The sequence below is a fragment of the Grus americana genome, chromosome 1 (assembly GCF_028858705.1).
Source record: "Grus americana isolate bGruAme1 chromosome 1, bGruAme1.mat, whole genome shotgun sequence".
Taxonomy (NCBI): domain Eukaryota; kingdom Metazoa; phylum Chordata; class Aves; order Gruiformes; family Gruidae; genus Grus; species Grus americana.
Window position 1 is genome coordinate 201,263,631 of NC_072852.1, and position 22,126 is coordinate 201,285,756.

The following is a 22,126-nucleotide window of genomic DNA, read 5'->3' on the forward strand; positions in this document are numbered from 1 at the left end:
AAATCCATGTCCCAACACCCAGTCCTACATACTGCTCCCACAATGTGCAGGGACACAGGGCTAGGGACAATCTAGCCACTAGGACTTAGCTGATACAGATGTGAAAAGCCAGAGATTTATGAACCTAGACATCTAGAAGAGAGCAAAATAAAGATCTAAACTCCCATTTAAGTGTCAAGACCGTGTTTCTGAATCTGTTACACGACAAGCTGTTTGTCAGAAACACACAGATGGACTTCTTGTTGCGGTGAAGCCAACGACAAAAAACGCAGAGGACTTCATGCAGTATCCCTCAGTCTTCCTGCAGTATGTGCTGAAGAAATGCAGTATGTTGCCATCAACCACGGATCCTCATCCCCACCCTGTGCTTTTCTGTTAAACTACAAGAAACAACATCTTCTGGATTACATAATTAAAAACAGTGGTTTTAACTAAGAAGAAAAGTTAAATATTGTTAATTTTATGATCTATTTACTTCTAACTCAGATGCCACTTCATTTGTAGTGTTTAAGAGTCTGAGTAATACTGAATCATAAAACCTATCAAGTTTCATGGTGCACAAATTTATTTAATATAGCACAGGTACAGAGGGCTCATCCAAATCCTCAAATGACTTCAATGTTTTTCCTTTCAAACAGAACCTGTAATGTGACAATAGAGAAATACATTTCTGAAACACAGGAAACCTCCAAGGAATTAGTCAAGATTTCTGCATGTGGAACGGTCTCACCAAGATCCCTTCAACACTGACTCAAAAATCTTTCTCATACAGCTTCACAAAATAAAATAATAGCCTTTAGCAGAGATTTCTGTTCAGCACCTACCTCACAGACAAACTTAAATACTAAGTCCCAGGAGCAAGAAGATGACTGTAAAATGAGTTCCTAACATCTAAACAAAACAGTTTCTAAAAAACATGAACATTTCAAAATGAACGTGGAAGATGCGTACATACCTATAGCTGTCTTCACTTTCTGAATCCTGGTCTTCATCAGAATCTCTGTATTTATCAGGATCTGGAAGAGTACTTGGATCAAACTCTTCTTCACTTCCACTGTGATCAAGAAAGGCCACTGTTTCCTCTTCGACCTGCCAGGTGACAAACGTAGAGTTACAAGACAAGCAAACAAGTCCGTGTTACTTGCCACAATCCCATTAATAGGGATGCTGTAACAAAAACCATTGCCCTCAACTGCAGTCAAAGGCCACCACTATTACAGCCAAGAAAACAGAATCGTTTCTGCCCTCATCAGTGCTCTCCTCCAAGGCTGGCTGTTAAAGGTTGAAGAAATATTATTCAAAAAGGAAGCACAAGGATTTCCATTCAAATTCTCCCTTCCTAATATCGTTATCTTAAATCTACCAAATCTAAGAGAGATCTGGGCAGCAACTAATCAACAGTTATCTGAGAGCAAGTGTTCAAGTAATACGAAGCTTTACCGTCTCTCAGAAACACACCGGCAAAGAGATACAAGCTTGTGGACACTGCTGTAAAGTGTATTTCATGAAATAGTCTGATGTACTATGTCATGAAATAGTCTGATTTAAAACTCATCCAGGTGTCCTGGCACTTAAAAACCAAAATGCTGCTTAACCAAAAAGCTGAATTAACTGCTCTAAGGGAGCTTCAGCCATCCACCACAAGTGATCTGTGTTCTTCAGGCTTCCTCCCAGGCCCACTCATCCCTCCTCTCTGGGGCTCAGCTTCCTTCAGTGCCCGCAGCACATCTGGGGACAGGCTGCTGGCGTTGGCAAGTGTGCCCAGGGTGCAGGAATGCCTCGCTAATTCCTTAACAAAGAGGGCACAGAAGATGCTGCTCCATAAAGGTCTTGGATAATATAATAAAGGTGACTGCTTTTGCAGATACAGGTTCTGCTCCATGCAGTCCTGAACTGATGGTACTACTTTTGTAAATTTTTGCTAACAGGCACGAAGAAAGTAGACGGAATTGTGTGCAATTGTATATGCACATAAAAATGCAAACAAAAAGCTTACAGGCATTTCTAAGCAACGTGAACCCTAGATCCATGCATATTTATGCTGAAAAGCAAAACCAAATGCAAAGGAACTATAATTAAAGACATTGCTACCTTTTGTTTATATATCTAATCAACATGCACACAGCTGAGTTTCCAAAACAGTACTTATTTAAATGATCCTTCATTCTATGAATAACTTCAGATCATTAAATATTTAAAGTTCATTTTTGTTCTGATTTTTCACCACTTCCATCTATCATCAGTTTTAAAAGAACACTGTATCTAAGTGCACACACCTCACCACAATAAAAATAAATCAAAAACCACCCAAAACCAAACAAAAACCATACTAAAGGTCCCTTTTATATCTGCATACAGAGTGAGTGAAAGGAAATGTAGCTGGTGAAAGGTAAGGTTAGTCACCGCTGCAGGACTCCTGTATTGCTTGTTCAGTGACACTTTTGCAGTGCACTGAAAGCAAGCAGAAGAAAGGGATAACAGCCAGATTTGCAATTAGAAGGCAGAAGAAAAACATACTAAACGCACATTTCATTCTTGACTGTTTTGAAATGCTAGTAAAGTTAATTGTATGGCTGGGTGTATAAAATCACTAAAAGCATCGTTAGACTCAGCAGCACTGTAAACTGTCTAAGGTAACATATTCATCGACTAAAAAGCAGGTCTATTACCAGAAACTTCAGGTGCTACTTCACAACAAAGGTGGTATTAGTTTTGTGGGGACTTTTAAAGTATTTTTTTTGTTTACAAAAAATATCTTCTAGCTCATCTTTTAGTACAATATTACAGAGCACTACTAACTCCACAGAAAACTATTTTGAAGGTCACCTTTTTGTTAATGAATTTCCATATTTGAAAAGTATTCTGCATTAAATTATCATTTATTTCAATTTCTTTAAACATTACATATTTGCTCTTTGCTTGTCCTTCCCATTGCATTTATTCTTTCAATACAACTGGTGCATACCAATTATATATTAAAAAAAGAAAAGAAAAAAAAAGGAAAAAAAGAGTAGTATTCAAAGCTGTCGTATCAAACAAAGTATTTTTTAATATGTATGAGTGGCACTATGCAACAGAGTTTTGTAACACTAACATTTATTGGCAGTCATCTTTTAAGACTCGTGCTGTTCATTTATATTCTCAGTTATGTCAGTAAAATGTTGAGACTGCATTGTTTCCTAAGTTTTGTCATTTATATATGCACACATTAAGACAATTACACATACACGGATCGAACTTCTCCTTTCATTACACATTCATATTCATTTTTTCCAGCAGAAAATTTGCAGAGATGTGTTCAAGGTAATGCTTACTACAACAAAGAAATAACTGGCAAAGATGCCTCCTTAATTCACCAGCAATCATGAGGTCATATTTCTTATAAGTATCACCAGTTACATATTCATTAAAATATTCCTAAGACCCTGAAATTATTGAGAACTTGAACATGAACATTTATCATCCACAGCTGAACAACAGAAACTCATTATTTTTCCCATCTTGCTTCAAATTTGTATCAGCCAGTCAAGAAGAAGAAATCTTGTGACTTAACTTCACATTACTCACCACAAGAGCTGGAGAAAAAAAGTAAAATCGTAGTTCAAGCTAACACTTGTAAAAGTTCTCCAGATACAAATGGGATGCAATTTATAGACTCAGGATTAGATCCTTCCTAAGGCAATTGCTATCAAAGAAGAGATTAACTGAAGAACAGATTTCGACCACCTGTACTTTATGTCTAAGGTTAGTGACAATATGCTTTGGAGTGTGTATTTATTACAAAGTTCAGCTGTGGAAGGAAACCCATTCAGACAGCAAATCAGGCTGGTCAGGAGAACAGGATTCAGTGGCAATCACCTGGCTATTTTCATTCTGCTCAGGGGCGACAAGGTCTTTTTTTTTTTTTTTTTTTAATACCAGCTTGGCCCACGTATTTTGCAATCTATTTCCACAGAAACTTTACTCGACTTTCAGTTTGAACATGGCATTGAGATGAAAACATTACTGCATAGTCTCCCTCTGAGGCATAAGGAGATTCTTCTTATGCAAACCCAACATTTTAGAAAAATTCAGCAAACTTTCTGTGCTGGAGGTTTTGGAAACCTCATTGCCTTCAACCTTCCACACTGAACCAAGTCAACAATGATCACCCTCTACCTTACTGTAGTCATTTTGGAAACACACACTAGAGGAGGCAAACAGGGCAGGTTCCTCTAGAGCTTATGTCCTGTTTCTCAACAGAATACCTCCAATTCAACTTCTAGTTGTCTCTGTTACAAGACTTAATGACAATCTCCTCTCTTCATAAAGAAAGCTGAATGACCGATGGAGCTCAGGTAAACGTGTTATGCAGGCTAAGAGAAGCTTAAAATGAAGAAATAGATGTACCTTTTTAAGAAAACAGACACTCAAGGGACTCAAATGTTCAAAAGAGCAGAATGATGCCTCATTTCTACCAGGTATTAGGCACTCAGGTGAAGGTTATCTATTACCATGAGATGAAAAGGGAGTACTGAAAAAACACACCATGAAAATCTGCAAATACATAACAAATGTTGTATTTTCCAAGAATACATATTTATTATGGTATTTAATTTATATCTCATTTAATACATTTTTTAAAAATCCAATCAAATTGTCTGGAGTTGCAATTTTTATGTTCAACCCTTTAAGCAATTTATCAGTTCCTAGCAGCCATGCTGAGAGCGGAGAAAGAATTGTTTTAGCACTATCAGTTCTGTCCATAGTACTTTATAAAGCACAGTGGGGGAATATTTCTGATCAGCTAAAAACAAAACCTTGAAGGTTTGTTTAGAAGTTGATCAGACGTGATTTCAGTCCATCAACAGTCACACTTATACAATATTCAGTTCCTTTTGAGCTGTGCTACCCTTTAGCTTTTGCTAGTAATACGTACGGCCTCTCCCAGTAAGTGGTGTTTGTGATTTGGTTGCCCCAGGTTGGATGGGGCTTTGGGCAACCTGGTCTAGTGGAGGGTGTCCCTGCCCATGGCAAGGGTGTTGAAACTAGGTGACCTTTGAGGTCCCTTCCAACCCAAACCATTCTATGATTCTGTGATTTTAACGCTAAGAAAGGCAAGCTCTAAATACCGCTAGGAGGTTACCTACTCAAGTACACAACTTTTAAAAATTTAGCATATTACAGCTCATATAAAAGGACATTTAAAAATATAATCCCTTTCATGATCTGACAGCATTCCAAATTTTAATGATTTTCTTCTTTTTGACAATTATTTTTCAGATAAAATTGTGAGTTGTTTCTGCATTGTGTTTATGATGGAACACATTCACAGAAAGGTTTTGTATCATTTCCTTTAAAACATCTTAGTCTAGATTCACCTGATCGCCTTGCAGTTTGTTTTTTTTTTCCATGGCCTGCACTCACAACACTGTGTCCCCAGATGACAGATACATGGTTGCTCTGATATTTCATCATCTACATTGCCCCAAAGGAATACAGCTATTCTGGCAGTTCACAAATAGAAACACAGCTTTGATGTAGCTGGGGTGTTTGATCCAACAGTTGCTTTGACGATCAAGACCAAAGCCTTAGATGACACTGAAAACTGGGAGCCAGTGGCGCGAACCAAGCACTGATCCGACATACAAAGAGCTGCCTAAACCATGCCAAAATTGAACAACTACACTCCATACCATGTAACGCTCATCAAAAGCCTTCAAATTCAAACACAGAAGGCATCATTTCCACAGAATGAAGGATCTTGCAAGCTAAGAGGGGAAAGGCCACCTTTCGACCACATTTCTGAGACGCGTGCAATGGTGTTTCAGGTGAACTGTGACCAAGTCATGTGAGCTTTCTTCCTGTTGTCATCTACCCTTGGTCATCTGCATCAACTTTGAACATTAATTCTAATAAGTGAGACACACGTCCATTCCACAATGGTTTTGCCGCCACTCCTAGGCTTGTTTCTTCTTATGGATAAGTAGGAAGTGGTACACAAAAGGGTGGGAAGAACAGAGAACAGGTTAGAATCAAACAATTTGACATCTTAAATAATACAATTAGCCTAATTTAGCTAGCAGAATCATGCTTTTACCAGTGGTCTCAAATAATATACATAAAAGTACTTAATTTTATTCCTTGGCATTCCTAAATGCCCCAGTGAATGGGTAAGCCTGCGTTCCAAACTAGCACACACAGATGCCTATATAGTGACATTCAAATCTTTGCTGTGTAACTATAGCAAAGCAATTTGTGCTGGAAATGGCTCCTGCCACAAGCACAGTTCAGAACCACTGAAAACACAAAAATTGTTCAAATTTCTACACATTCACTTCTGGCTTTTTTATATTAGTAAAGCTTCTGTTGTTTTCATAGTAGTAAGTATATGTTTTATCTATAGAATTGATCTCTACAAAGTACTTATAGTCCATACCAGAATTAATAGCAACATAATGAATGCATATAGAGATACAGAGAAAGATAATATAATTTGGTAAATTTAAAATTACAAACTCATCTACCCCAAAATGAGAGGTAGAGAAAACTGGTTGAGAATTTCTAAATCTACTCAAAGACTTTTACTTTTTAAAAATATATATGCTTTTATCTGCATTTGAACTATAATGGGTATGTCTCACAACTAGACCTTATGCTTTTCATTTTTTTGTTTGCTCTTAAAAGACCTATTGGAATACTTATTGTAAAGACAAGATTTTTAAAGTCGTTACTAGCCACAATTATCAATGTGATTTTAACAAAGGGGCAGACTAATATAATTTTTGTGGGAAATGTCAGGATAAAACAACTGTACCGTTAAACATAATTCATGTTACAGACATGAAAATACAACTTAAAAGAAAGTAAGTTACTAGGTGGGTAGCACCAGAAGCAAGTACACACTGTAATATAAGAAATTTTGACAAACAGAAGAGTTTAACCTACTGCATATATTCTTGATTTTAGAGGTTGCTTGTACACAGATTTCACAGGAGTGCAAGCTAATAGTTCCGGTGTAATGAAACATGAGCACGAGCACACAGTTTTATTTGCCATAAAAGATCAAACCTAGACAGAGACAAAGTCTCTGGCACTTGAATTAACAGAGTAGTAGCTTCATCTCTGGCAAAGCATAAAGGTTCCTGCACCTGCCATGCCAGCAGCTACACAGAGACGCTACCATGCACATTAAATCCCTGTCTGAAACAAAACTGATTTAAAGCATTTAATAACGCAAATGCTTCAAACCAGGAAAGTCTAAACAATTTTTATTTTGAAATCTTTCTAATGCTAGGTTGTCAGGTATCATTTTGCTTGCAAGTGAGCAAGTACTACGAGAAAAAAAAAAAGGGGTGGGTTATTTGCTATGCCTTATAAGAAAAAATTCGTAAAAAGTCTGGGAGAATTAAACATGTCAACAGACATGTCCAAAAGCCTAAGGCCCTCTCAAAAAAAAAAATCAGAAAACCACAATGCAGAACACTGTTTTTAAACTTATATTCTCCACATGTAATCCTTGGACTGTCTCTTTACACTCCCTCTTTCCCTCTGCTTTCAGGTTCACAGCAGTCATGGCTGTCAGCTCAAATACAGAAAGTAATTCTCCAAAGTAGTCCCTGTGTTCAAACATTTCAATACATCAGTTTTCTCCAGGGAACCTCAGCATGCGTCCACAGAGACGGTGCCTACACAAGAGAATTTTCTCTGTATCTCTTTCTGGCACTTTTGAACAAGTCTGAAGAAAGCGCATCCTCTGCCGTGATGCAGCAGAGGTGTCCCACCACTACTCACAGCGCAGACTGGGAGCAGAGACCCCTCTTTGCCTAGTGACTGGTGTATTTTTCAAGAATGAACAATGGCAGCACTGACATGAAATAATCAGAACGGAAACCTCGTAAGTCACATAATTCTGTAAACTGGCTAGTTCTCCTCTTTTTCTTGAAACAATTGATTTGTATTCATTACATGAGAAACAGCACTTGTCCCACGACAAGACTTTCATGTTTTCACTGTACTGCTTAAGTCACGTAGTCTAAACGCTTGTACAAAATACATATGTAAAATAGCGCATTTACAGGGAGAAAAACATGAATCTAATTAATTCCTTGCAGTGAAAGTTATTTTGACTGCTACTGGTGCTTCTACACATAGAACTGAGGAAAAAAAAACCTAGAAGCAGCACTGCTGCTCACGGCACTGACTCAACTGCTTGCTGTGAGAACAAGACCTTGTCTACCTTCATTCAGGATCTAGTTATCAGCAGCAATACGTTCATACTTGTTCAAACATGCAAACAAGTAACCAGTAAACGAGAAAGTGCCTCACGCATGCTGCACGCTTGCAGGGTCATTATTAATTTTGTTGTTTTCTCGTCTCCACCTTCTCAAGCCATAAATCCCTTTCTATAAAATTTTGCAAAAAGACAACTAACTCCTGGCCCAAAGGGCGTAAGGGTTAAGTAGAAGACATGAGAGAACAGATGAATACAGCTTGATGAAGGACAAGGAAGCAAGCTGCCTGGGGAAGATTATGAGCAATGGGCATGACACAGCAGGAGACCTGCCCTCTCATATTTCCACAGGCATTGCTGCAAAGGGGATCTTGGATGAAGAAACTGAAAAAGCTTCTGAGGTAGACTGTCAGACATCCACCAGCAGCTTTGGTTAAGTGTGAGGAAAAGCTGAGGCCAAAAAAAACATCAAGGTGGTTGATATGGTGCCCCAGCGGGCAATAACCAGTGAGAACTAAGCTCTTGATAGCAATTGACAGATGAGAGGCCACGGAGGGAGCTGAAAGTTAAGGGCCTGTGGAGATACTTGAAGAGAGGTAACTTTGCAGCAGCATTTTGAATAGATTCTAATGGAGCAAAACGGCATTCATAAAGGAAGGTGGAGAAGACACTAGAGAAGTCAAGACAGAAAATCGTAATATCTCTTGATAACAATGTCTTAGAAATGCCAGGTAGGAAGAACAAGAAAGATTTACATGAGGCAAGATCTTTTAGACCAACTAATTGAAAGAAACACAATTTTTCAGGTCTAAAATAACACAAAGCACCTTCAAAACAAACAAAAAAAATGCTGAGAGTTAGTGTTACATGGGGAATTGAGATAAAATGTAATATCATGTGTGCAATAGTGCTGGAGAATGTTAGTAGAGGAAGAAGCTACTTCAGGGTTCTCTTCAGTAAAGAGAGAGCATGTAATTTGTCATCTGTGGAAAATGAAGGGACAAAAGGAGGATTAAGAAGGATATAGGTAAGCACCAGAAAGTGACCATGGCAATACTAAGGCATACGCTAAATTGAGAGATGGTGATACTCACAATGACTGCGAAATAAGGATGAACTTTTTTCTTGAGAATTACCTAATCCATGAAACATCAGCTAAGATTTTGATTTGAGCAGAAAGTAGAGCTGGAGTAAAGAAACTGAGGTAAGATTCATTAGTACAGACATGAATTTGTATTCATGCACAGGGTTTGTCCACAGATAAGGCGAGGAAAAAAGCAAAATGCTGTCATAGAAGGAGACTGAAGACCATGAGATTCCTGAAATTATGAAGGAGGAACTACTAGAGAAGACAGACACTGGAACAGCACGTGGTCTTGTCTGCAAACCCCCTAAAAATTGGAGCAGATATGGAAAGGCCAAGTGAACAACCAACAAGTGAGAGGAAGGCTGATTAATGTCAGGGCTCTCAGAGAAGAGGAGCTATGTAAGAGGGAAATCAGAGAGCAGTTGCTAAAGAACAAGATGGATGATGTCTATTGAGCAGAACTGAAACATGTCTACATTGCAAACGAATAGAAGGGCATGAAGAAATGTGGCAGCTTGCAAAGTACGAAAGGCCAGTGTGGAAGTGGGAATCAAAGATGAACGGGGAAGAACCATAAGGCAAAGGTGAGAGGGCCAAAGACAGGAAGACTATTGAGAGAAGATCTGATGGAGATGACAGAGTGATGACAAAGGGAACCATGGCGGAGAGAAGAGCTTACTGAAGCTATTTTAAAAATGGGAAAGAGTAGGAAAGCGGAAAAGTAAGAAGGCATGAGAACAGCACTGGAACTGATTGAGAAGGAGGTAGAAAAACAGCAAAGAGGGAGAAGAGCTAGCAGCAGGTATAGAGGAATTAAATCAACAGCAGCAAACAGAACTAGGGAACACATGGCTAAACACCCGAAGGCACCTCTTCACGTGGCAAGTGGCAAAGCCATGAATGTTTCGCCAAAGAACACAGAAGGTGTTAAGAATTCACATGGGCTCAAAAAGTAGGTAGGTAACAGTAACAAAAATCTATTGAGGGGCAGTAAGTACAGCAGTGCTGTGCCTTTGCCCCTGAAAGCCCCTGAGCTGCAGATCTCTTCAGCCAGGGAGCGTAACAAGACCACAGTTTGAAAACTACTCTGCAGGTACGACTGCCGATTTTCCTGCAAACCAACTAGAAAGAACTGCCAGATCAGACAGGGAGAAGAGAAGGTCACCCTTATTTCAGAATGTAGCTGTTTATGGAAGCAATTTTTTTTCCACTGCTATACTGTTTTCTATCAGTCTTTTAGGGCTTCTCATACAAATATCGCAGTTTATTAAATGAATCTGGTGAAGACGACTATAATCTTATTCTCAACGCGAGAACAAAATGTTTGAAACAATGTGGTGAGGGGAAAATTGAAAGTTGAGACAACTTTCCACCAAAAGCCTAAGCCTGTGCCTAATTATATTCATTAAATATATCAGTGGTGATCATATGCAATGGCTCATTGAGGAACCCACACTGCACTACCTCAAATAGTCTTTGGGTTTTGTACTGCTGCAAAAAAGTTTTACCCTATTTCCAGTGACTGAGTAACAACTTTTGGGTTTAGTAATTGAAATACAAGTGGTATACAAATACTAAGAGTAGAAGATCTGGCACTCATCTGTAGGTGTAATTAGTGTATTATAGATTGCTAACTGACTTCTCATTACGCCCAAAAAGTCCGTACTTGGAGCAAATTAGTCTCAGACACGTTGTAAGCATTAAAGGCATCTTTACAAATTTTAACACAGGAAATTACAATTTTCAGCTAAGGACATATTATACCTTACGGTCGTTCATTCACTTGCCTGTTCGTTTCAACAACATCTGAAAAATCTTTATACTGCATAAATAATGTATTATATCCATAACAACAGCATACAGTACACTGTATGATTGATTGCCTTGGCATTTAGCTCTTATGGGAATAGCTTTTGTGAAACATGGCTCTATTGGGCTGCCTGAAAATTACATTTTGGTAAAACTGTCTGAACAATCAAACTTAGGTATGGTTAGACATAATGTTATTAACACTGCACAGGCAGGTACAAACTTGAACTTTTCATACTGTACCAAAACAATAGTATTTTACATTTGTTTCTCAAGGAATCAGAGACAGCAAAGTCTGGGTGGATCAATTTAAATCAGTGATTTGAATCACTAATTATAATCCTGATTAAAATAAGCAAACTTCACACAGTGTTTTACATGAGTAATCACGGCTACTTTTGTTTTCATTTCAGTATTCTGAGGCACAGTTGGTTTACACTGGACTTTATACAAAATTTGGTACTATTTTACCCTAACTATTTTAAGTCTCAATTTTTCATTTTCCATTTTTCTTTTCCATAATGACATTAGCAAATGATAAAAGAGCCATCATTTATTTGCCAAGTGATTACTATTAATCTTTTAATTATGATTAGTGTCAAGTTGACTCTTATTCCATCTGAAATTGAAACAGATTTCAACCAGAATTTTAATTATTTTTAAATAATACACGAGAGAGATATTTTAGAAGTTACTGTTTAATAGTTTAAGTAGAATTATCTTAAATACAGCAGATACACAGAAGAAAAATTAAGTTCATCCAAGCAGGTGCTGTATTGTAAATTTAATGTTTATGAAAGTATACATTCTCTGTTGCTAACAAAATTTACTACTTCTGAGCATCCTATCTTATGAGATTCTGGTATGGTCAACAGCCTCAAACCTAATTTATATTCACAGACTGAAAAAGGATGGTAAGAATAAACAAAGATAGCCAGTTCCTCAAATCCTAATATGTTTTTCAACCTTTAATTGCACACTGAACTTATCAAATATATCTAAATGAAGAAAATATTATTTCAGAACCAGGAAAGGATGCAACTTGTTAAGAAAGCACAGCTAATTTTCCTAGTTAATGACTGTTCGCTAAATCACATCACTATCTGAAACTTTATCAGCAACTGTATTTCTTGAATTGTTTATTTTTAGATTATTCTAGTAAATTTTTTCATAGCTCATTCCTTAATACCTTCATTTTACCTATGATTTTTAAGTTCTCAAAAAGAAAATAATGTATCCAACAGATTAAAATATGTATTTAAATCACTGTTTTGGTCTTTTTACTGAGCTGTTGATTTTTGTTATTAATAATTAAAGATGGTCCCGTACACCCCTATCCCCCCATACTTGCAACATATATACAAAATGTCAAGGAAAGGGAGAAAAAGAAGGATAAATGTTTGTCTCATTGATTTAACAGTAAATCATAGCATGCTTAGAAAGCTGTCAGGAAAAGTAATTTTAGCCTAACTTTACTGCTCGTTATGAACTCCAGAGCAAACAGCTCATTTGCTCTACTGACTTTTTGGTGTTACACAATCTGCTTGCAATTATGATTTGCCATACATTAGTAAATACTGGAAACAGAAACAGCAAACTGAAAACAGGATCTGCTGGCTTGAGCATAGACATATTGCCAGTTCTCATTAATTCATGGCCACAACTAATATAAAGGCGTAAGCTTTTATTACCCTACTAGACCTCCACTAGCAACAGAATTTAGTACAGCTCCATGACACACTTTCTCTATAGGTCGCATTGATGAAAAGCACCATCTTGACTACAAATAAAATTAAACACAACAAATAAAACGTAAGCCTGACGCTATGTAATATTCATGAGTTTTTTTCTGTGTAGGCTCTAACTCTGCATTATATCATTATCCTCCAGAACCTTTGCTTGTTTTAAATTAATAAAATTAATTCATTCCGCATTTCAGATTTGCTGTAAGGAGTTCAAAGACATGCACTAGCCAAACTGCTGTTACAGTAACTTCTTGAGACTGACAGCAACTGGACGACTGGTTAATCTCACTACCTGATAATTTCAATACCCACAGACAAACACTGTTAAGTGCTCTCTGGCAGAGGAAACCCCCAGTGAATGGCCGTGTTCCAAAAATCCAAAAACTGTGTCTTTCACCTTCCAAGCTGGGACATCTTCAATCCTGACACAGAAGCCTCTCTGACACATGCTGCAGGGCAACCGTGTCAAGAGAAAACAAAGACTTCCAGAAAAACAGGGCCACTGACTCCATCCCCCCCTGGTGAATAAGGTACGATTCCTGCCTTTGGTTTTGAAGCCTTCAGTAATGAGGATCCCAGTCTCCTCACAAACTCATTCCAGTATTTAGATAATCTCACCAGTGGAACATACTTCTAGAGTCTATACTGAATTTCCCTGTTACAAACCTGTTACCTGTTGCGCCAGTCTGAGACTAGATTGCTCCTTTACTTTTTAAGTATTTGACCAGTTCCTCTATTTCTCTCCTCTAGATCATGCCAACAGCTCACCAGCCTGGATACAGGTTTGAAGAATGCTTTTTTGGCCTGCTGAAAATTGAGATGCAGAGCTATTGCTTGTCCAGCTCAAGGACAAAAGAGACTGTAAGCCTACTTTCTGAATGGATCACCAGTTAAAAAAAAAAATCACACACATCTGTCAGCTGGTCTGGCACCGAACCAGCAGACAGATTGACTGATGAGTCCAACAAGAAATGCTCATGTTCTCATGTAAGAGGAGAAACGTGGCAACTGGAGAAGGAGAGACAAGCAAAGCACACAAGCAGAGCGTGGAAGAGGAGAACTGCCACCAAGCAGTGACCCCGCAGAGGTCCACGTCAGCCACCTGCTTCGGCTGGACTCCCCTGCTTGATGCAGCACTGTCCACCACCACCCCACCCCCCAGTCTTTGTGGAGCACTGAAAGCATTCACACAGCATAAAACATATACAACTCAAAACTAATAATGTGGGAAACTCCACATTTGTTTTCATATTGAACAAACTCAAATCATACAGCTATATCTTTAACAAAACCTTCACAGCAGGTTTGGTTTCTGTGCCATACACTTGAACTTGGAAACTGCAAGCAGACCTAAGATCCAGGCTACCATGAAGATCTGGTGGTCTTGGCTCTATCCCACCGCTGGAACACCAAACTCACAGGCACATGCCTTGGTGTGCTAAGCTATGCACCTCTGGCAAGCCACTGAAGCACACACACTGTTTACTGCATCTCTGAGGTCCCTGTGGGATTCCAACAATAATCCACTCAATGCATCAGACTGTAGGATGACACTTCAACCCATAATTTTTGTTTTTGAGGTAAATCACTACTTAAGAAAAAAAAAAAATCCCAACCAAACTTTTATCAACAGATAGATAAAAGTGCTTTACCACTGGCAGAAATAAATGTTTAAAAATCTTTCCTAAACTGCTGAAAGGACATACAGGATTTCCTGTGGCCATATTAGTACCTCCTAGAGACCCATCCTCAAGATTTATTTGAGTCTGAGAACCTACGAAGCTACATAAAGAATCAATTAGCAGTCGCTGGTGTTCACCATTTCAATCTTGACAAAAATCCAAAGGCAGCAACCATAATGTACCCCATACATAAAAATTATATTCAATTGCTACTTTCTCCACTACCTGTCATACAATGATTTAGATTTACATAATTATTCAATTCCTGACCTAATACTCTAAAATGACAGATGAAAACCAATAATTTATTCTTACTTAGAAACCTTTTCATCTGTTGTGTTAAACAAAGACAAAAAACCAAAAGAACTGTGACTTTGAAACAATGTTAAACATTATTATAATTTTAGAGACAGCAGTATTTCTCCATCTGAGAAATGGTGGGCCCTAAGTGTCCGGTCCTCTTTACAGAAGTGACATATCTTTGCAAGGGGAACATTTTATCTTGAAAATAAAATTTTTGCCTTCTTCAGGACTACTACTCTTTGCAACTGACAAGTTTAGGATTTTAGCTTTACGGAGTCACTAAAATTATTTCTCTCCCAGTAGAGCCACCTGATTATAAAATCCAGTTGTGATTTGATTGCATCCACAAACCTATCTCCTCACGCATGTAACTTAAATGGGTTACGCTTCCTTTTTAAGTTCTTGCAGTTTCACAAAATTTTGAAGATAAAATTTAATGACCTATTGAAAATAAATCATTTGTTATATCACTCTACTTGGCATACAATATCAGCACAGAGAACATTTGCTAGAGGTACTGTTAAGTGAAAATCCTTGTTACATTATGCATGACTTCCCAAAGCACTGAGTACATAATATCCATCATGAAATTCAGAATATATAACTAAATTTAGAAAGAAGTACATTCAGATCTGTGATCAGCATTCTGACATCTCCAGTTATGAGTTTTAATTAAACTTGCTTTTTGTATTAAGTCTATTTTTATTAAATAGGCACAGAATCATGTTTTATACATTATGCATAACTAAAGAGAGATTAAAAAGTTATTTGTAAATGCCTTTTCTTAAAGGTACTTCATCATTCAAGTCACTGTTCCATAACTTCTCTTCACAGTTGCGATGAAGAGGCACCACTGCTGAACATGACTGACCTCTTTAAGGGCTTCAGCCACTTCGCTGGCAATCGGTTTCAGCACCCCAAATGTGTGACAACAGGCTGATAAATGAGATTGTTGAGTGATACAGGGCATGGATTCCTTTCTTGTCAGGAAGTAAATTATCAAAAAATAAAACCAAAGAAATTCTTGGACATCTCTGATGCATCAGACTACCCCTTGGATTCCACAATTCCTGTCCTTTCGTACTGAGGATCTCTCACCACTAAGCAGATGAAGTCTCTCTCTCTATTTTCCCATGTGACACATCACATTTAAAGAACCTTCATAACCCCTACTATCACAAATAAACACAAAGACGCACCTAGATGAAGCTCAGAAGGCTGAAATCCTAACTGCCCTAAATGTCTCCTTTCCCTCAGAAGCTGCGTCTCCCAGAGCAGACACTGCCCGGCAGCAGCCCTGTAAGCTATCGGTTTGCTGCCCTGCATACAAAATCCACGCGACCTTGATTCTGGATTGTGCCGCTTCTACTGGGAAGGCAGGAACTGCCAGGAGGAAGGTGGTTCCCCTCCAGCCACAGGTGGGAGAAATCCTTTCAGCAGGCTGATCCCACCCGTGTCCCCAGGTCTTCCCCACTGCGTTTCTTCTGACAAGCAATTCTCCTTGTAGTATGGAGTCCTATCACTTAACCCACGAATACCACAAGAAGGAACACCGTGCAGTTCTGACTGAGCATTACGCGCTCTGTCAGCTTGCACGCAGTCACGCGTTAGAAGTGCTGGTGTCTCTGCAGGACAGGAAAAGCTGGCAATGCCTCTTAAATCCAGGATCTCAGTCAGCCTTGTGAGGAGCACAAAGGACTACTCACCCAACAAAAAGCAGCAGCAAAGTTATCAAGTGTTGTCCCTCTAAATATTCTAAATATTTGCAAAATGAACAGTTTCAAATGAGTCTCAAGCAAGAAATGAAACTAGAATAACTAGCACACCAAATTACCAAAACCAGAGAGCACTTCTCAAACAACAAGGGAAGCCCAGCTTAAAGGAATCAGTATTTTGAGCGTCAGGAAACCTATGAGAATGGTATACTGACACTGTGACAGAAAAGAGGGGTGGTGTTGTGGTTGGGTTTGAGCGGGTTTTACCATTACAATGCTCTTCTTCAAAGGTTACTCTTTCTATATTTGCCAAGATACAGTTTTTACTAATAGAGCCTAGTACTATATCATTCACCTTTTGACCTGGATAAATACCTTTTCAGAACAGTCCAAAACCAAATTCCTTGGAATCAGCATGTTTATATTTACAAATTCTACATCACTTCCTCTTTGATACCAATCAAATGCACAAACATAGATTTACTGGCTAACCAGTATTACGCAGAAGCTGAAAATAACTCTCTCTTGGAAAAATGGCTTCACTGAAAGACCAGAGAGCTATTTTCCTGATAGACAGAAATCTCCTTAGTATCCAAGAGGAGGAACCAACAACTTCTGATTTACCTGAGCAACTTCACTCTATTTCCTGAAAACTGGACAGCTAGAACGCAGCACTTCTTGAAGTTTCAGTACTAATTCAGCACAAATTGTGCTTTAAACTGCCTTTTTTAAATCTCTGAAGTAATCTGAACTACCAGAAAATTCTGATTTTACATGTGTTTTTCTCTTGCTTTTCAGCCAAGCAGGTAGCCAGAGGTTGAGCATGGCCATGTACCGGTACAAAGAATTTCCAACACTTTTTGTGTGTATTCAGTTGTGCAAACAAGCATCTTGCACAGATGACAGTCACAGACAAAAAAATATACAGCACTTATTACAAGTTTCCAAGAAGTCAAGATTTTGTGCACAAAATAACCTGAACAATGAGTCTTTTTATAATATTTTTTGACAACATCATTCCTATAACAGATTGTATGCACATGCCAATGAAATGCTGCATATACATAAACAGCACAAATAAGAGCTGCTTTAAGAGCAAATAAAATGCTTTAGAGATATGTGCTGATAAATTGAGAACTACCATCAAATAATTAGCATAAGAAGAAATTCAAATATTGGAAAGCTATTTTGGTTCTAGCTTTGCTATTTGTGCTTCATTGTGCAAATGTTAAATTCATTTTATTGCAGATATGCAGTATACCGTACTTTCGAGATAAATTAATTTAATTTTGCAAATGTGAAATACTTAGAATTTCAATCTAGAATTTTCCTGCAAAGAGTTTTGGACAAGCAGTTTGTCAAATTTGTTCTTAACTTTATGTTTCTATTCCTCCTCACCTTTTCAATCTATTCAGTGCTTTTGCTACGGCTTGCATAATGCACGCTGCAGTCACTTTCATTTTGTTAAAGAACACTTATTTGGAAATGAAGATGCACCAAATTATATTCCATAGCGTTTGGAAAGAACGAGAAGTGAACAACAATAAACCTCCTGCATGCTAAATAGAGCCACTGACTGTAAGACATACAAGAACTACTGCACCAGAACGGTCTTGCTGCTGCACCACTGATATCTCTGAATTTGAACAAATGTGGCTCATTAAGCTGAGGCAGAATAAAGACAAAACTGAAATGGAGATTTTCCAAAGTGCTCCACTTGCAGGTACCTTATTTATTAATTTTATTTTCTTTCCAATATAGGTAGAATGGCAAGAACCAATGTATTGCATATACTGTAGTAAGTCTGAAGAGGTTTCAGCTGATCAGTCTTAAATCCCCGGTTTCTTCAAAAGGTGTAAAAGAGTTAAATGAATGGCCTAAACAGAATAATTCTACAGATGGGTAAAACTGACATTTTAGAGGGAAAAATAAGAGTCATCATGGTAGCAAATGTAGTTGAGAGCAGTTACTTCTGGAACCTTTCCAACACTGAGAGGATGCTGTTTGTTTTTTTTTTTTAACTGAATGGTGATATGAGTCCAGCAATAGTGTTATCCTGTGTGAATGTTCGACTCCCTGTACCTTATTGATATTGTGATTTAAAAATATATCTATATTTACAGTACAGTTCATAAAGAAGAATATTATACATGCATTTTTCAGCAGGTAATACACATTTTTGAGGGAGACTCAACACATTAATTTTCTCACTTTTACAAACAAGCATTAAACAGGAATTGCTCAACGCAGGTACGCACACACAGGCTGGGATTGCTAAGAATAGTATCAAGCATTGATATCACAAGGTCACTTTCTTCATTTCAGTCTCCTTACTGAAAGATGAGAAGAAAACTATAAATTCAAATTACTAATCTGGAATATCTGAGATAGGCTGTGCTTCCAACCATTTTTTCTTTGAAAGCACATGGTACACACGAGTCCTGTCTCCTTTCGTTATTCAAATGTTTGTTGCTGCACTCTAAGTCATTCCCTATTAAATGGCCTGTGATTTAAGAATCAAAAAATATATTTAAAATAGAAAGATATTTTACTTCATCTTAGGAATTCTTAATTCTTAGTCAGACACCATACGACCTAGTTAATTCACTGCTCAGACAGTGTTCGGTACAAGTTTCTCTGCTAGAAAGTCCACTGTGTCTGACTGAAGAGGTAACTACACATATCAGTTGATGTATTATTTCATTTATAATGTTGCAACGCTCTAAGAAATATGCTACAGAGTAGGTTTTTTAATGAACTCTTCATTTAAGAGAAATAAATTTAAAACTATTGCCATCATGCAGCTCTTAGTGCAGTTATGATTAATGTAGTTGCCATAAGGACACATGCAAAAAAAACTTTATTCAAAAAAATTTATTCAAAAAATATTCAGGACAACATTTGGATGGCCGGAGGCTACAGCAACACCTCCAACTAAATATGTTTGCATCAAGCTGCTTACTTTACAATTATGTTTTCTCTTTATTTCCACAAAGTTCCACTCTGTACACCTGATGGTTCTGCATCCTTTTCAACTGGAGCTGAATTCAAACAGGCTGAAGTCACAACAACTGAAGAAACAAATCTTTTCAGAGTGCTCAGGTTTTCAACGTCAACAAGATATCACCTACCAACACCCAAAAATAATTTAGGGATTAACCACTTCAGCTTTTTTCTCATCTGATAATATGGATAACGGGGAAAGAGAGAGACTAAAACACCTGCTCCAAGTATGGTTTCAAGTAATTGAGATTGTGTACAGAAAATCTGAGGCAACTGGTTTTAGATTTTATTTAAACTCTGATACCACCCAAACAGAGAGAAGCACATCCAGAGCAAGAATGCTTGCAAGCAGTACCATGGCAGAAGCGCCACTACATCAACGAGTATTTGCAAGGTATTTCAAGGTAGACAATACCACAATGTTTTATACATTGACATGTTTAAATTTCCTTTTCCTTTGCCATCGTCAGTGTCATCTGGTTCGCTGAACCTCTTCCCACAACAACTGCCCTTAGGTAAGCTCAGACAGTAAGGAATTTCCCCTAAGAAAGTAACAACTTCTGGAAATAAAAAGTAGAGAAAAATACTACAACACAGCCTTTAGACATCTTTACCATTTATTATTTAGAAACAACAATTCAATTGCTTGAAAACAAAATTAAGACAGCATCAAAAATTCAAGTAACACAGGAATGGAAGGGGCAGGCAACCGCTCCATAAAAACCTTGCTGCCACATACTAAAACACTTCCCAAAACTTTGTAAAAGAAACCTCAGATCCAATATGAGCACCAAAACCCACAACTATAAAATGCCTCAGGAAGATTCTTCGTAGTTCCTGTGAAGGCAAGGAATTTGCAGAGGGACATGTTCAGAGGATGCTGTATCTCTAATTACAGAGCAAAACAAAAAGAAACCCTCAATCCCAATGATCTGGGGCTGGGGGAGGGGGGTGGGGGATATAAAGAAGAAAATACATAATCTCTTTACTGGTTAAATCCTAAGCCCAAGAGCAAAACGCACCCATGCGGTATATAATAGACTTAAACCATCCTCAGCAATATATTCTAACTTCAGCTTCCAGAGAAAGCAGAAAGAAGTCACAAATGAAATTAACATTAAAATATATCATTATCGTATTAAAATACATTAATGTAAAAGAGATACAAAGAACTTGCTTTTCATTTTAGCCCTAACTTAATGACCTCATCATAGAAGCCAAACCAATGTATTTCATCATGATTCCTTTACATGCAGTTTACTGGTGCAGTTTTTGACAGCCTTTCTAACCACTTGACCATGGAAACAGATGTCATTGGTATGAACAATTTTAATTACTTTTTAAGATCATTTTCACCTAATAAATCAACATTTTTGTTCAGTGACAGCTGTATTATTAGTATTAAGCTACTCTAAAATATTTTTTGTACAAGAAGAATGCATAATACCAGAAGACTTTTGAATTAAAAAAAAATCCCAGTCTGCTACTGTCCAAGCTAATACTTACTATTGATTTCTGCAAAATTAAAGTCTATCATCAGACATACAAAAAATAGAAAACTATACTCCAGTTTTCTTTTTATAAAGGCATTTAAAGAGCTTCCATAAAGTCAGGACCTTAGCTCTAATGGCAGGTTAGAACAGAATTTTTCATTTTAAATAACTTTCAAAGCTACAAAAAGGCAGGTAACCAACAGATGAATAAACTTATGAAATTGATATGCTATGGCCAAAAAGGAAAAAAATTCCAGTTGTTCCTCAAACTACTGGATATTGCCTGATCATTCTGAAGAATATTCCTATGTAATGTGTCCCACTGCCTTTTAAAAAGTATTCCTAGAAAAGATGACTCATGAGGATGCTTCACAAATAACACAAAAGTACCACAATTTCAAATGGTGTGACTTCTCTGAAGAACTTCGAAGAACCATCTTCCAAAGGAAGAGTCCAGAACATTCCAGGCAAAACAGTCAAGGAGAAGTTATAGCCCATCATCCTCTATCCACTCCTTCATATGTACCTCCAGACTATTCGCTTCAAGCCTGGCAGCAGCATTTTCTGCATCTTTGCAATTTAACTCTCCAAATGATGGAGGTTGAGTACCGTTTTTTTTACTATTTGGCTGGACTGACACTGTGATGTGCAAACTTCACTGCCATAACGCAGGGAATAGTGCCATAAAAATGCTGGCAATCAGTTCATGAGAAGTTAAGAGGGCTCTGCAATATTATACCTGGAAAGGATTTAATACATTTACAAAAATATTTGTTGCTTTCAAGAAGCCATCATAATCCATATCTGCATTTTAATTGTAATCTACACACATTTGAAAGTCAGTATGGTTTATTGCCCAATAATTGACGAAGCTGTTGAAATTCTGATACCCGCTACGTTAACAACAAGGCCTGGAAGACACCTTTGGAAATGCCTCTCAAAAGGAAGACGTTGTCAGCAACTGACCCGGACAGTAGTGGCAACTTGGCCTAGCCTACAGGTACTAATGAGCCAGAAGAAATGCTTGTACCTTCATCACATCATGTATGCACTGTAATTTTTTTAATTTCATCTTTA

The 22,126-nt window shown here is 37.7% G+C and overlaps 1 protein-coding gene across 1 annotated transcript in view; it reads right to left on the reverse strand.

Moving 5' to 3' along the window:
• The window catches only part of DDX10 (DEAD-box helicase 10), a 193,499-nt gene that overhangs the window by 12,128 nt on the left and 159,245 nt on the right, over positions 1-22,126 (reverse strand). The window contains exon 17 of the mRNA XM_054808723.1: positions 956-1,089. Coding sequence (XP_054664698.1) covers positions 956-1,089 — 134 coding nt within the window. The remainder of the gene's footprint in view (positions 1-955; positions 1,090-22,126) is intronic.